The sequence below is a fragment of the Somniosus microcephalus genome, chromosome 4, assembly GCF_052327205.1.
Source record: "Somniosus microcephalus isolate GS21.2 chromosome 4, FLI_Smic_1.0, whole genome shotgun sequence".
Lineage (NCBI taxonomy): Eukaryota > Metazoa > Chordata > Chondrichthyes > Squaliformes > Somniosidae > Somniosus > Somniosus microcephalus.
The window spans coordinates 345,429,687-345,445,680 of record NC_140990.1 but is presented as its reverse complement, the minus strand read 5'-3'; the positions used below and the strand labels follow the sequence as shown (position 1 = coordinate 345,445,680).

The 15,994-nt window shown below is 44.7% G+C and overlaps 1 protein-coding gene across 4 annotated transcripts in view; it reads right to left on the bottom strand.

Moving 5' to 3' along the window:
- The window catches only part of LOC147120740 (transmembrane protein 169-like), a 254,784-nt gene that overhangs the window by 64,680 nt on the left and 174,110 nt on the right, over positions 1–15,994 (bottom strand). For all 4 annotated transcript variants that reach the window (XM_085986983.1, XM_085986981.1, XM_085986980.1 and 1 more), the window contains exon 5: positions 12,572–12,889. In XM_085986983.1, the coding sequence (XP_085843109.1) occupies positions 12,572–12,889 (318 nt within the window). The remainder of the gene's footprint in view (positions 1–12,571; positions 12,890–15,994) is intronic.

The window sequence follows — 15,994 nt, the reverse complement described above, 5'->3', positions numbered from 1 at the left end:
TAAAAGGGAAATTAGAGAAGCGTGCAATAAGGGCACAGCAGTCATCATGGGTGACTTTAATCTACATATAGATTGGGCTAACCAAATTAGTAACAATACTGTGGAGGAGGAATTCCTGGATTGCTTACGGGATGGTTTCCTGGGCCAATATGTCGAGGAACCAACCAGAGATCAGGCTATCTTAGACTGGGTATTATGTAACGAGAAAGGATTAATTAGCAATCTTGTTGTACGAGGCCCCTTGGGTCAGAGCGATCATAATATGATCGAATTCTTCATTAAGATGGAGAGTGAAGTAGTTGACTCAGAGACTAGGGTCCTGAATTTAAATAAAGGAAACTACGAAGGTCAGAGGCGCGAGTTGGGTAGGATTGATTGGGGAATGTCACTCAAAGGGTTGACGGTGGATAGGCAATGGCAAACATTCAAAGACCGCATGGATGAACTATAGAATTTGTTCATCACAGTTTGGTCTAAAAATAAAACAAAAAAGTTGACTCAACCGTGGCTAACAAGGGAAATTAGGGATAGCATAAGATCCAAGTAGAGGACATATAAATTGGCCAGAAAAAGTAGTAACCCTGAGGATTGGGAGCAGTTTAGGATTCAACAAAGGAGGACAAAGGGATTAATTAAGAAAGGGAAAATAGAGTATGAGAGTAAGCTTTCAGGGAACATAAAAACTGAATGTAAAAGCTTTTATAGATATGTGAAGAGAAAAAGATTGGTGAAGTCAAGCGTAGGTCCCTTGCAGTCAGTATCAGGGGAATTTATAATGGGGAACAAAGAAATGTGAGACCAATTAAATACATATTTTGGTTCTGTCTTCACAAAGGAGGACACAAATAACCTCCCAAAGATGTCGGGGAACATAGGGTCTGATGAAAGGGAGGAACTGAAAGAAATCAGTATTTGTAAGGAAATGATGTTAGTGAAATTGATGGGATTCAAGGCCGATAAATCCCCATGGCCTGATAATCTACATCCTAGGGTACTTAAGGAAGTGGCCCTAGAAATAGTAGATGCATTGCTGACCATCTTCCAACATTCCCCATGGATTGGAGGGTAGCTAATGTTACCCCACTATTCAAAAAAGGTGGTAGAGAGAAAACGGGGAATTACAGACCGGTAAGCCTGACATCGGTAGTGGGGAAAATGCTAGAGTCCATTATAAAAGATGTAATAGCAGAGCACTTGGAAAACAGTGACAGGATCGGACAAAGTCAACATGGATTTACAAAAGGTAAATCGTGCTTGACTAATCCACTGGAATTTTTTGAGGATGTAACTGGTAAAATAGATAAGGGAGAACCAGTGGATGTGGTGTATTTGGACTTTCAGAAGGCTTTCGATAAGGTCCCACATAAGAGACTAGCGTGTAAAGTTAAGGCACATGGGATTGGGGGCAAGGTATTGACTTGGATAGAGAACTGGTTGGCAGACAGAAAGCAAAGAGTTGGAATAAACGGGTCTTTTTCCGAGTGGCAGGCAGTGACTAGTGGGGTACCGCAGGGATCGGTCCTTGGGCCCCAGCTATTCACAATATATATTAATGATCTAGACAAGGGAACTAGGTGTAATATCTCCAAATCTGCAGACAACACAAAGCTGGGTGGGCGTGTGTGCTGTGAGGAGGATGCCGAGAAACTACAGGATGATTTCGACAGGTTGGGTGATTGGGCAGAAGCATGGCAGATGCAATATAAGGTGGATAAATGTGAGGTTATCCACTTCGGTGGCAAAAACAGGAAGGCAGATTATTATCTGAATGGCAATAGATTGGGAGAAGGGGAAGTGCAACGAGACCTGGATGTCCTTGTGCACCAGTCACTGAAGGTAAGCATGCAGGTGCAGCAGGCGGTTAAGAAGGCAAATGGTATGTTGGCCTTCGTAGCGAGAGGGTTTGAGTACAGGAACAAGGATGTCTTGCTGCAGTTGTACAGGGCCTTGGTGAGACCACATCTTGAGTATTGTGTGCAGTTTTGGTCACCTTATCTGAGGAAGGATGTTCTTGCCATGGAAGGAGTTCAGCGAAGATTCACCAGGCTGATACCTGGGATGGCAGGAATGACGTATGAGGAGAGATTGGGTCGATTGGGCTTGTACTCGCTGGAGTTTAGAAGAATGAGAGTGGATCTCATTGAAACTTATAAAATTCTGATAGGACTGGACAGACTAGATGCAGGAAGGATGTTCCCGATGGTCGGGGATTCCAGAACCAGGGGTCACAGTCTAAGGATAAGGGGTAGGCCATTTAGGACTGAGATAAGGAGGAATTTCTTCACCCAGAGAGTGGTGAACCTGTGGAATTCTCCACCACAGAAGGCAGTAGAGGCCAATACATTAAATATATTGAAGAGGGAGTTGGATATATTTCTTAAAGCTAAAGTGATCAAGTGATATGGGGAGAAAGCAGGGACCGGGTACTAAATTTGGATGATCAGCCATGATCGCATTGAATGGTGGAGCGGGCTCGAGGGGCTGAATGGCCTATTCCTGCTCCTATCTTCTGTGTTTCTATGAAGACAGAACCAAAGTATTTGTTTAATTGCTCAGCCATTTCCTTGTTCCCCATTATAAATTCTCCCATTTCTGACTGTAAGGGACCTACATTTGTTTTCTCTAATCTTTTTCTTTTTACATACCTATATCTATAGAAACTCTTACTATCTTTTTTTTATATTTCTAGCTAGCTTTCTCTCGTACTCTAATTTTCCTCTCCTTATTAATCTTTTAGTTATTCTTTGCTGTTTTTATATTCTGTCCAATCTTTTGACCTGCCACCCATCTTTGCACAATTATATGCTTTATCCAAGTCATTTATGTAAATTGTAAAAAGTTGAGGCCCCAGCACCCAGACAGAGAGGGAGACAGACAGACAGAAAGGGAGCGACAGAGCAGGAGAGAGACAGAGAGTGAGAGAGAGAGGCAGAGAGAGAGGGAGAGAGAGAGTGAGAGGGAGGGGTCAGAAAGAGAAAGAGACAGACAGAGAGAGACAGAGCGAGAGTGTGAGGGAGCGAGACAGAGAGACAGATAGAGACTGAGGGAAAAGAGAGACAGAGGGGGAGAGAGACAGAGACAGAGAGAGAGAGACAGAAAGGGATAGAGACAAAGAGAGAATGAGAGAGAGACAGAGAGAGAGAGAGATAGTGAGACAGAGAGGGAGAGAGACAGAGAGAGAGAGAGAGACAGTGAGAGAGAGACAGAGCGGGACAGAGACAAAAAGAGAGAGTGGGAGAGAGAGAGAGAGAGACACAATGACAGAGAGAAGGAGAGAGAGAGACAGACAGACAGAATGGGACAGAGATAGAAAGAGAGTGAGACAGAGACAGAGAGACAGTGTGTGAGAGACAGAAAGACAAAGGGAGAGACAGAGAGACAGAATGACAGAGAGAGGCAGAGACAGTGAGAGAGTGAGAGAGGGGGGTGAGACACAGAGAGATACAGAGAGAGAGACAGAGTCAGAGAGAGATAGAGAGAGAGATAGAGAGGCAGAGAGAGAGACAGAGAGATACAGAGAGTCAGAGAGAGAGTAAGAGAGTGAAAGGAACAAAGAGAAATTGAGAGACAGAAAGAGCGAGACAAAGAGAGAGACAGAGAAAAAGACAGCGAGAGACAGAGACAGACAGAGAGAGAGAGAGACAGATTGAGACATAGAAACACAGAAGATAGGAGCAGGAGTAGGCCATTCGGCCCTTCGAGCCTGCTCCGCCATTCAATGTGATCATGGCTGATCATCCAAATTCAGTACCCTGTCCCTGCCTTCTCCCCATATCCCTTGATCCCCTTAGCCTTAAGAAATATATCCAACTCCTTCTTCAATATATTTAATGAACTGGCCTCCGCCGCCCTCTGTGGCAGAGAATCCCACAGGTTCACCACTCTCTGGGTGAAGAAATTCCTCCTCATTTCAGTCCTAAATGGCTTACCCCTTGTCCTTAGACTATGACCCCTGGTTCTGGACTCCCCGGCCATCAGAAACAACCTTCCTGCATCTAGTCTGTCCAGGCCTGACAGGATTTTATAGGTTTCGATGAGATCCCCTCTCAATCTTCTAAACTCCAGTGAGTATAAGCCCAATCGACACAATCTCTCCTCATAGGTCATTCCTGCCATCCCAGGTATCAGCCTGGTGAATCTTTGCTGCACTCCCTCCATGGCAAGAACATCCTTCCTCAAGTAAGGTGACCAAAACTGCACACAATACTCAAGGTGCGGTCTCACCAAGGCCCTGTACAACTGTAGCAAGACATCCTTGTTCCTGTACTCGAACCTTCTTGCTACGAAGGCCAACATACCATTTGCCTTCTTAACCGCCTGCTGCACCTGCATGCTTACCTTCAGCGACTGGTGCACAAGGACACCTAGGTCTCTTTGCACTTCCCCTTCTCCCAATCTATTGCCATTCAAATAATAATCTGCCTTCCTGTTTTTGCCACCAAAGTGGATAACCTCACATTTATCCACATTATAGTGCATTTGCCATGTTCCTGCCCAATCACCCAACCTGTCCAAATTGTACTGGAGTTTCCCGACATCCTCCTCGCAGCTTACCCTCCCGCCCAGCTTTGTGTCGTCTGCAAATTTGGAGATATTACATCCAATTCCCTCATCCAGATCATTAATATATATTGTGAACAGCTGGGGTCCTCGGACCGATCCTTGCGGTACCCCACTAGTCACTGCCTGCCACTCGAAAAACGACCCGTTTATTCCAACTCTTTGCTTTCTGTCCGCCAACCAGTTCTCTATCCAAGTCAATACCTTGCCCCCAATCCCATGTGCCTTAATTTTGCACGCTAATCTCTTGTGTGGGACCTTATCGAAAGCCTTCTGAAAGTCCAAATACACCACATCCACTGGTTCTCCCTTATCTATTTTACCAGTTACATCCTCAAAAAATTCCAGTAGATTAGTCAAGCATGATTTACCTTTTGTAAATCCATGTTGACTTTGTCCGATCCTGTCACTGCTTTCCAAGTGTTCTGCTATTACATCTTTTATAATAGACTCTAGCATTTTCCCCACTACCGATGTCAGGCTTACCGGTCTATAATTCCCCGCTTTTTCTCTACCACCTTTTTTGAATAGTGGGGTAACATTAGCTACCCTCCAATCCATGGGTACCGTTCCAGAGTCTATCGAGTTCTGGAAGATGATCAGTAATGCATCTACTATCTCTAGGGCCACTTCCTTAAGTACCCTGGGATGTAGACCATCAGGCCCTGGGGATTTATCGGCCTTCAGTCCCATCAATTTTCCTAACACCATTTTCCGACAAATACTGATTTCTTTCAGTTCCTCGCTTTCATCAGACCCTATGTTCCCCGGCATCTCTGGGAGGTTATTTGTGTCCTCCTTTGTGAAGACAGAACCAAAGTATGCATTTAGTTGGTCTGCCATTTCCTTGTTTCCCATTATAAATTCCCCTGATTCTGACTGTAAGGGACCTACGCTTGACTTCACTAATCTTTTTCTCTTCACATATCTATAAAAGCTTTTACAGTCAGTTTTTATGTTCCCTGTGAGCTTACTCTCATATTCTATTTTCCCTTTCTTAATTAATCCCTTTGTCCTCCTTTGTTGACTCCTAAACTGCTCCCAATCCTCAGGATTATTGCTTTTTCTAGCCAATTTATATGTCCTCTCCTTGGATCTTATGCTATCCCTAATTTCCCTTGTTAGCCACGGTTGAGTCACCTTTTTTGTTTTATTTTTACGCCAAACTGGGATGAACAAATTCTGTAGCTCATCCATTCGGTCTTTGAATGTTTGCCATTGCCTATCCACCGTCAACCCTTTGAGCGCCATTCCCCACTCAATCCTACCCAACTCGCTCCTCAGACCATCGTAGTTTCCTTTATTTAAATTGAGGACCCTTGTCTCTGAGTCAACTACTTCATTCTCCATCTTAATGAAGAATTCGATCATATTATGATCGCTCCGACCCAAGGGGCCTCGCACAAAAAGATTGCTAATTAATCCTTTCTCGTTGCATAATACCCAATCTAAGATGGCGTGATCTCTGGTTGGTTCCTCGACATATTGGTCCAGGAAACCATCCCGTAAACACTCCAGGAATTCCTCCTCCACAGTATTGTTACTAATTTGGTTAGCCCAATCTATATGTAGGTTAAAGTCACCCATGATGACTGCTGTGCCCTTATTGCACGCTTCTTTAATTTCCCTTTTAATGCCATCCCCAACCTCCACCTTACTGTTTGGAGGTCTATATACCACTCCCACTAATGTTTTTTTCCCCTTAGCATTTCTCAATTCTACCCATACAGATTCCACATCATCAGAGCTAATATCCTTCATTACAATTGTATTAATCCCTTCTTTAACCAGTAATGCTACCCCACCTCCCATTCCTTATTGCCTATCTTTCCTGAATATCGAATACCCCTGGATGTTGAGTTCCCAGTCTTGGCCATCCTTGAGCCACGTTTCTGTAATCCCAACCAAATCGTATTCGTTTACCTCTATTTGCGCAGCCAATTCATCCACCTTATTACAAATGCTCCTCGCATTAAGACACAAAGCCTTCAGGCTTGTTTTTTTAACGCTCTTAGACCTATTAGAATTATTATTTACTGTGGCCACAATTGATTTAAACCGTTGATTTCTCTGACTGCCACTTTTGTTTTTCTCCTTCCTATCTTTTGCTTTTATCCCTGTTTTCCTTTCCTCTGTCTCCCTGCTCAGGTTCCCAACCCCCTGCCATTTTAGTTTAAACCCCTCCGAACAGTGCTAGCAAACCTCCCCGCAAGGATATTTGTCCCGCTCTGGTTCAGGTGCAACCCGTCCGACTTGTACAAGTCCCACCTTTCCCAGAAGCAGGCCCAGTGATCCAGGAAACTAAAGCCCTCCCTCCTGCACCAATTCTTTAGCCACGCATTCATCTGCTCTATCCTCCTATTCCTATACTCACTAGCACGTGGCACCGGGAGTAATCCAGAGATTACAACCTTTGAGGTCCTGCTCTTTAATCTGCTACCTAGCTCCCTAAATTCTTGTTGCAGGACCTCATCCCTCTTCCTACCTCTGTCGTTGGTCCCAATGTGAACCACGACCTCTGCCTGTTCACCCTCCCCCTTGAGAATGCCCTGCAGCCGTTCAGTGACATCCTTGACCCTGGCACCAGGGAGGCAACAAACCATCCTGGAGTCACGTCTACGGCCACAGAACCGTCTATCTGTTCCCCTTACGATAGAATCCCCTACCACTATTGCTCTCCCACTCTTTTTCCTCCCTTCCTGAGCAGCAGCAACACCCCCGGTGCCAGGAAGTTGGCTGCTGTTGCCTTCCCCTGGTGTGTCATCCCCCTCAACAGTATCCAAATTGATATACCTGTTTGAAAGGGGGATGGCCACAGGGGTCTCCTGCACTACCTGCCTGCTTCTACTGCTCCGCCTGGTGGTCACCCATTTCCCTTCTGCCTGTGCGGCCCTACCCTGCGGCGTGACCAACTCATCAAACGTGTAATCCACGACCCTCTCAGCATCGTGAATGCTCCACAACCCATCCATCCGCAGCTCCAGCGCCTCAATACGGCCCGTTAGTAGCTGCAGCTGGATGCATTTCTGGCACACGTGGTCATCAGGGACACTGGCAGCGTCCCTGAATTCCCACATAGAGCAAGAGGAGCATAACACGGGGCTGGGCTCTCCTGGCATGACTTACCCCTTTAATTAATTTAAATTAATTCAATACCACCAGTTAAAGATATACTCTAGGGCGCTTATTTACCAACTGTCCCCACTACACCACAGAGACCCAAGAAAATATAAACCGCAGAATTTAAGCTTGTAATAAAATAAATACTCACCAACCAATCACTTACCTGCTTCCTGGTGACGTCACACTTGGATTACTTTTTACCTCTCTCCACTGCTGTTGAATTGGTCGGGCCTCACCTCGCAACTGCCGCCAGTCACTGCCCCCTCACAGGTCCGATGCTCTGATCGGGCCTCACCTCGCAACTGCCGCCACTTTTAAGCTCTGCCGCCGGTCACTGCCCCCTCACAGGTCCGATGCTCTGATCGGGCCTCACCTCACAACTGCCGCCGCTTTTAAGCTCTGCTGCCGGTCACTGCCCCCTCACAGGTCTGATGCTCTGATCGGGCCTCACCTCGCAACTGCCGCCGCTTTTAAGCTCTGCTGCCGGTCACTGCCCCCTCACAGGTCTGATGCTCTGATCTGATAGACAGACAGAGAGAGTGGGAGAAACAGAGAGAGATAGACAGAGAGCGAAAGATAGACAGAGAGACAGAGACAGAGAGAGAGCGACAGAGCAAGAGTGTGAGGGAGAGTGACAGAAAGAGCGAGACAAAGAGACAGAGACAGACAGACAGAGAAAGACATAGACAGACAGACAGAGAGACAGAGACAGAGAGATAGATTGAGACAGAAAGAGAGAGTGAGAGAAAGACATAGACAAAGAGCGAAAGATAGACAGAGAGAGAGAGCGACAGAGCGAGAGAGTGAAGGAGCGAGACAGAGAGAGAGAGAGAGAGACAGAGAGGGAAAAGAGAGACAGAGAGAGCGAGTGAGAGTGAGTGAGCGAGTGACAGTGAGAGAGAGAGAGACAGGGGGAGAGAGAGAGAGAGTGAGTGAGAGACAGTGAGAGAGAGCCAGAAAGAGAGGGACAGAGACAGTGACAGTCAGTGACAGAGAGAGAGTGAGAGAGAAAGTGACAGAGAGAGGGGCCAGGGAGAGAGAGTGGTCAGAGAGAGAGACAGAGACAGACAGACAGAGTGAGAGAGACAGTGAGAGAGAGAGCGGGAGAGAGAGAGAGCGAGACAGAGAGGGACAGAGAGAGAGAGAGAGCGAGGAAGAGTGAGAGAAACAGAAGGAGAGTGAGAGAGAGAGCGAGAGAGAGAGAGACAGTGACAGACAGTCAGTGACAGAGAAAGAGAGTGAGAGAGAAAGCGACAGAGAGAGTGAGAGAGGGATCAGAGAGAGAGACAGACAGAGAGAGGCAGAGCAAGAGTGTGAGGGAGAGACAGTGAGAGAGACAGAAACAGAGAGAGGGAGACAGAGGAAAAAGAGGGACATTAACTGCGACAAGCAGACAAATACCAACGGAAAACAGCTCCTGCAGCTCTGTCGAAGCCTGGGTCTGTACATTGTCAATGGTAGGTTCATAGGAGACCTCCTAGGAAGATCGACCTATTGCTCACCTCTTGGCTGCAGCACCGTAGACTATATGATTACGGATTTGGACCCATCCTCTTTCAGAGCATTCACAGTCAAACCACAAACAACACTGTCAGATCACAGTCAAATTACTATGTATCTTAAAAAGACAGAAACAAACAACACAGAAACACAACCCAGTAAACTGTACAACACCAAAAAATCGTACAGATGGGCCAAAAACGACACGGAAAAATACCAGAAAGCAATTAGCAATGAATCAACTCAAGCTCTCTTGGACACCTTTCTGGATAACATATACACTCACAATAAAGAAGGCGTAAACCGGGCAGTGAATAACCTAAACAATATTTTTGATAATTTGGCAACAAGGTCAAACTTGAAAGCTCGCAAGAACAAACCCAAAACAAAAAGCTATGAAAAATGGTTTGACCCAGATTGCCATAACATGAGGAAAAAACTTAGAAAAATATCAAACCAAAAACACAGACATCCAGAAAACGAGGAATTATGCCTTACTTATTGTCAGACACTAACACAATACAGAAACACACTCAGAACCAAAAAAGAGCAATATATTAAGAATACACTCAGCTCCATTGAGGAATCCATTGATTCCAATTGTTTCTGGGACAACTGGAATACATTACACAAAAAACAACACGACGAATTGGCCATTCAAAATGGAGACACATGGGAAAACCACTTTGAAAAATTATACCAGAAAAACACACTAAGGCCAGAGCAACACCAAACATGCAAAAAACTGGAAAAGCTCGAAATGGCCATAAAAGATAACCAAAACCCGCTAGACTCCATAATAACAGAAAAAGAACTTTTTGAAAAACTCAAGGACCTGCGACCAGGAAAAGCTTGCGGGGCAGACGGCATACTAAGCGAGATGATTAAAAACACAGACGATAAAATGAAACTGGCTATCCTAAAACTCTTCAACTTGGTTCTGAGTGTCGGTTACTTCCCTGATATCTGGAACAAAGGACTCATAACGCCCATATACAAAAGTGGGGACAAAGTCGACCCAAATAACTATCGAGGCATCTGTGTAAACAGTAACCTGGGGAAGGTATTCTGTAGCATCATAAACAAAAGACTTATAAACTTCCTTGAGGAGCACAATGTCTTGAGTAAAAGCCAAATTGGATTCCTGCCAAACTATAGAACATCAGATCATATCTTCACCCTACAGACCCTAATTGACAAACACGTTCATCAAAACAAAAGCAAAATCTACGCATGCTTTATAGATTTCCAGAAGGCTTTCGACTCCATCTGGCATGACGGTTTATTCCTGAAACTTATCGAAAGCGGGGTAGGGGGAAAAATATATGATGTAATTAAATCAATGTATACAAACAACAAATGTGCAGTTAAAATTGGAGACAAACAAACAAAATACTTCCCACAGGGGCGGGGGGTGACGCAGGGCTCGCCAATCTCACCGACACTCTTTAATATTTACATAAATGAATTGGCAAAACTACTTGAACAATCTACAGCACCCGGCCTCACCCTATATGAATCCAAGGTTAAATTCCTCCTCTATGCAGACGACCTGGTTCTGCTGTCACCAACTAAGGAGGGTCTACAGCAGAACCTGGATCTGCTGGAGTCGTACTGCCAGACTTGGGCCCTGACAATAAATCCCCAAAAAACCAAAGTCCTTGTGTTCCAGCAAAGATCCAGACATCAGGGACCCAAAATAAATTTCACACTAGGAGCAACCAAAATTGAACAAACCACTAACTACACATACTTGGGCTTAAAAATCAGTTCTACGGGAAATTTCAAACTGGCTGTGAATGAACTGAAAGAGAAAGCAAGAAGGGCTTTCTATGCCATTAAAAAATCAATCCAAATAGAAATCCCAGTTAGCATTTGGCTCAAAATTTTCAAATCAGTAATTGAACCAATTACACTCTATGGCAGTGAGGTGTGGGGACCGCTAACTCAACAAGAATTTGCAAAATGGGACAAACGCCCAATTGAGATCCTACATGCAGAATTCTGTAAAAGTATCCTTCGGACTCAAAGGAAAACCGTAAACAATGCATGCAGGGCAGAACTAGGCCAATATCCATTAATAATCACTATCCAAAAAAGAGCCACCAAATTTTGGAAACACCTAGAAATGAGCAACCCCCAATGCTATCATTACGAAGCCCTGAAATGCCAAGAGAGGACCATAAAGAAGAATACCCTCAGTCAACTAGTCCTGGGACTCAGTGAAGCAACCACTAACACTACTAACAATAACCAGCCCCAGGACAGTGACAGCGTAACACAAAGAATTCGACCCAACACAATCGTCGCTAAGCAAAAGGAAAAATATCTGTCATATTGGGCAGAAACAACAAAAACCCAAAGCAAACTCAATTGCTACTTGGCCCTAAACAGACAATACAACATGGCTGATTACCTGACCATGGTAAAGGATAGCAAACTGAGAAAAACTTTGACAATGTACAGACTTAGTGAACATAACCTGGCGATCGAAAAAGGTAGACACAGACAGACACGGCTACCAAGAGAGGACAGGATATGCTCTCACTACAGTCAGGGAGTGGTGGAGACAGAGATGCACTTCCTCACAGCTTGTAGAAAATATCAGGGCATAAGGGAGAATTTCTACCCAAAATTCACAAAAATATGCCCGGAATTCAGAAATTTGAATGACGACCAAAAACTCCCATACCTACTAGGGGAAGAGAGAAATTGCGTAACACTAGCGGCACACTATGTTACAGCTTGCCATAAACAGAGGGACAACCACTAAATATAAGAAAAGAGTATATATAAATTATATGAAAGTATATTTATACACTCAGGGATATATCTGTTTATACACTGTATGGATAGATCTGTATTTTTGTGAACAAACATGAATATTTTCCGATGCTTTGGCAACATAAGATGTAACTTGTCATGCCAATAAAGCGATTTGAATTGAATTGAATTGAATTGAGTGAGATAGACAGAGAGACAGGGAGTAAGAGGCAGACAGAGAGAGAGACAGAGAGAGAGAGAGAGAGAGAGAGAGAGAGACAGGGAGAGTGAGACAGGGAGAGTGAGACAGGGAGAGTGAGACAGGGAGAGTGAGACAGGGAGAGTGAGACAGGGAGCGAGAGAGAGACAAATAAAGAGACAGTCAGAGAGACAGACCGAGAAATTGAGACAGAGAGGGAAAGCGAAACAGAGAGAGGGAGTGAGAGAAATAGAGAGACAGAGAGAGAGACCGGGAGAGAAAGAGTGAGATACAGAGAGAGAGAGATAGAGAGGAGAGAGACAGAGAGAGAGAGAGAGTAGAGAGAGACAAAAAGAGAGAGAGACAGAAAGAGGGAGAAACAGAAAGGATATAGTGTAAGCAACAGCAATGGACTGTAATGCTCACCGGTTATTGTGAGTCTGACGTTGACTTTGTCTGGAGAGTTGGCCGGTTTGATGATGATACATTCATAGTCTCCGCTATCATTGAGTCGCAGCCCGAGAATCTTCAGGGACAGGTTCCCGTTGAGGAGCTCCCCGGAGAAGATGTGAGTTCGACCCTGGTATTGCGGGCTCTTGTGCCGGGGCTCCTCCACACCCTTGTTCCAATACCAGGCCACCGATTCCGCACACTGCCAGTATATCTGGGACTTGGCAATCCCTCCTGGCTCACAGCTACACGGCAGAATCACATCATTCCCGACCTCGCCACTTACATCAACTCCTTCAAAAAAAAAACACAATCACCAACAATCGGAAGAATAATTCTGCTGCTGGAGAGACTGGAGAATTACACAGAACCTACAGCACAGGAACAGGCCATTCGGCCCAACAGGTACATGCTGGTGTTAATGCTCCACACGAGCCTCCTCCCACCCCTCTTCATCTTATCCTCATTAACATATCCTTCTTTTCCTTTCTCCCTCATGTGTTTATCACTTGGAGGGTGCGAGTCTAGGTGGGGTAGAGGAACAAAGGGATCTCGGAGTACAAACACACAAATCACTGAAAGTTGCGCCACAGGTTAGCAAGGCCATAAAAGAAGCAAACCAAGCACTAGGGTTTATTTCTAGAGGGATAGAATTGAAAAGTAGTGAAGTTATGCTAAACCTGTATCGAACCTTGGTTAGACCAGACTTAGAGTACTGTGTACAGTTCTGGTCGCCATATTATAAAAAGGATATAGAGACACTGGAGAGGGTGCAGAGAAGATTTACAAGGGTGATACCAGAAATGCGAGGGTATGCATATCAGGAAAGGATGAACAGGCTGTTTTGATTTCTTTTTGGGTTCAATAAAGACTCATTTCTGAAAGAGAATGTTGTTTAATCTAAAGTCTTGTTCAAGACTTTCTACAGCTTTTTACAGAACACACTATGCTGTGATGCATCTAGAATGAAACTGAAAGTAAAACTCCTCTGGACTGCTTGTCTCTCACATGACCTCTGCTGGTCAGGCACAAGTAATCAAAAACACAGACAAATATGCTGTAAGGCATAAGTAATCAAACACAGACAAATATCATCACTATTTGCTGATATCATTACATCTCCCTTTCTTAAAACAAAAGTATTTTACTTTTAACTAAACATTTAATGAACTTACATTATCATTATCATGATCAAGGTTTTTTACCCTTGCTTTGTGTGTTCACATGAAATATGTCAATACACTAGAACTTGAAGAAAGAATGAGATAACATTACTTCCTTCTTTAACAATAGTCCTTAAATTTGCTCAATGAGTCTCTCAGGAGGCTTCACGTGTCTTGAGGATTTTCTGATTGATTGTCCTTGAATCTGAGTTGTTGCCTCAGATGATTGGTTCTCAGCTGTGTGATCAGGTTGTTCACCAGTATCAGTCTCTTGACCTGCTGTGGCTGGTCCCATGAGAAGATCTCGACGATTCCTTCTCAGAACAGCACCCTCATCTGTCTGAATGGTGTATGATCTTGGTTGAACTTCACTCAGGACAGTTCCCTTCTGAGTCCATGTGTTTGTTTTGTCTTTCAACCTTACTTGGTCACCAGTGTGGAGTTCAGGTAGGTTTTGTGTTCCTCTGTCATAGTAGTACTTTTGCTTTTCTTTCTGTTGCTCTTTGAACTTCCTCACTTTCTCCCCCTCTTTTGTTTTCAGGAGGTTCTCCGGGATGGGTAGGTTTGACCTTAGCCGACGTCCCATCAGGAGTTGGGCTGGTGACATACCACACTCGAGCGGCGTTGTGCGGTATACAAGCATGCTTTGGTAGAAGTCAGTTCCACTGTCTTTTGCCTTGTACATCAGTCTTTTCACTGTCTGGACCGATTTTTCCACTAGTCCATTGGACTGTGGATAGTGAGGACTTGACGTTGTGTGGACAAAGTCCCACTCTTTGGCAAAGTGTCGTAAATTTGCATTGTTAAACTGGGGTCCGTTGTCTGTGAAGACCTCGCTTGCCACGCCATGTCTGGAGAATATGGCTTTCATACTTCTTATCACAGCTTCTGCAGTGGTGGTGTACAGTCTACAAACCTCTGGATACAGGGAGTAATAGTCTGTGACGACAAGATAGTCCTTCCCTTGACATACGAATAGGTCAGCGCCTACCTTCTGGTAAGGTCTGTCTGGTGCTGGGTGTGGCTTTAGTGGTTCTACCGGATTGCTTGCTCGATATTTCAGGCATATTGTGCAGTTTGACACCTCATTTGTCACATCTTGGTTGATTCGTGGCCAGTACATCACCTCTCCTACTCTTTTCTTACACTTTTCGATTCCCAGATGTCCTCCATGGATCTTTTTTAGCATCTCTCTTCTCAGACTCTTTGGGATAACTATTTTACTTCCTTTGTAGATGATGTCTTCGACCACTGATAGTTCCGCCCTGCAGTTCCAGTACTCTGCTATATCAGGTGAGCAGTCTTGCTTCATGTTGGGCCATCCATCCAAGATGCTTTTTCTCAGTCGTCTCATTGTTTCATCTTTGTTTGTCTCAGTCTTTATGAGCTCCATTTTTGCATCTGCTATGGGCAGTGCACTTGTGATCATGTCCACGTAGGCGTTCACTTTTTCATCCATTGTGGTGTTTGCGGGCTCACTTGGGTCAACAGCTCTGGACAACGTGTCTGCTGTATACATCAGCTTACCCGGTGTGTACGCAACATTCAGTGTATAACGTTGCAGCCTGATCATCATTCTTTGTATTCTAAGCGGACAGCTATTCAGTGGCTTTTGGAACAATGCAATCAAGGGCTTATGGTCAGTCTCTACACTGATTGCTTGTCCTGCCACAAACTGGTGAAATCTTTCACAGGCGTATGTGATGCTGAGCAGCTCCTTTTCTATTTGAGCATATCGCGTCTCCGCGTCCGTCATTGAGCGCGATGCATGTGCAATAGGTTGCCAGTAGTCATATTGTTGCAGAAGAACGGCACCGAGCCCACTCTGTGATGCATCTGATGATATCTTGATGGGTCTCGCTGGGTCATAAAACCTCAGAACTGGTTCCTCTGTGAGCAGTTTCTTTAGATCGCTTCATGACTTCTCATGCTCATGATTCCATTCCCATTCTATGTTCTTTTCAGTTAGTCTTCTCAGTGGCGCTATTTTTTCTGAGAGGTTAGATATGAATTTACCCATGTAGTTGATCATTCCATTAAACCTCTGCACGTCCTTTTTGCATTGTGGCCTTGGCATATTCTCAATGGCGGACACCTTTCTGGGATCTGGTCTGATGCCCTCACTGCTAAGGATATCTCCCACGAATGTCAGTTCTGTCACCCCGAGCTGGCATTTCTCTCTATTCAGCTTCAGGTTTGTTTTCCTTGTTGCTTCCAGCACTTTTTTCAGTCTCTC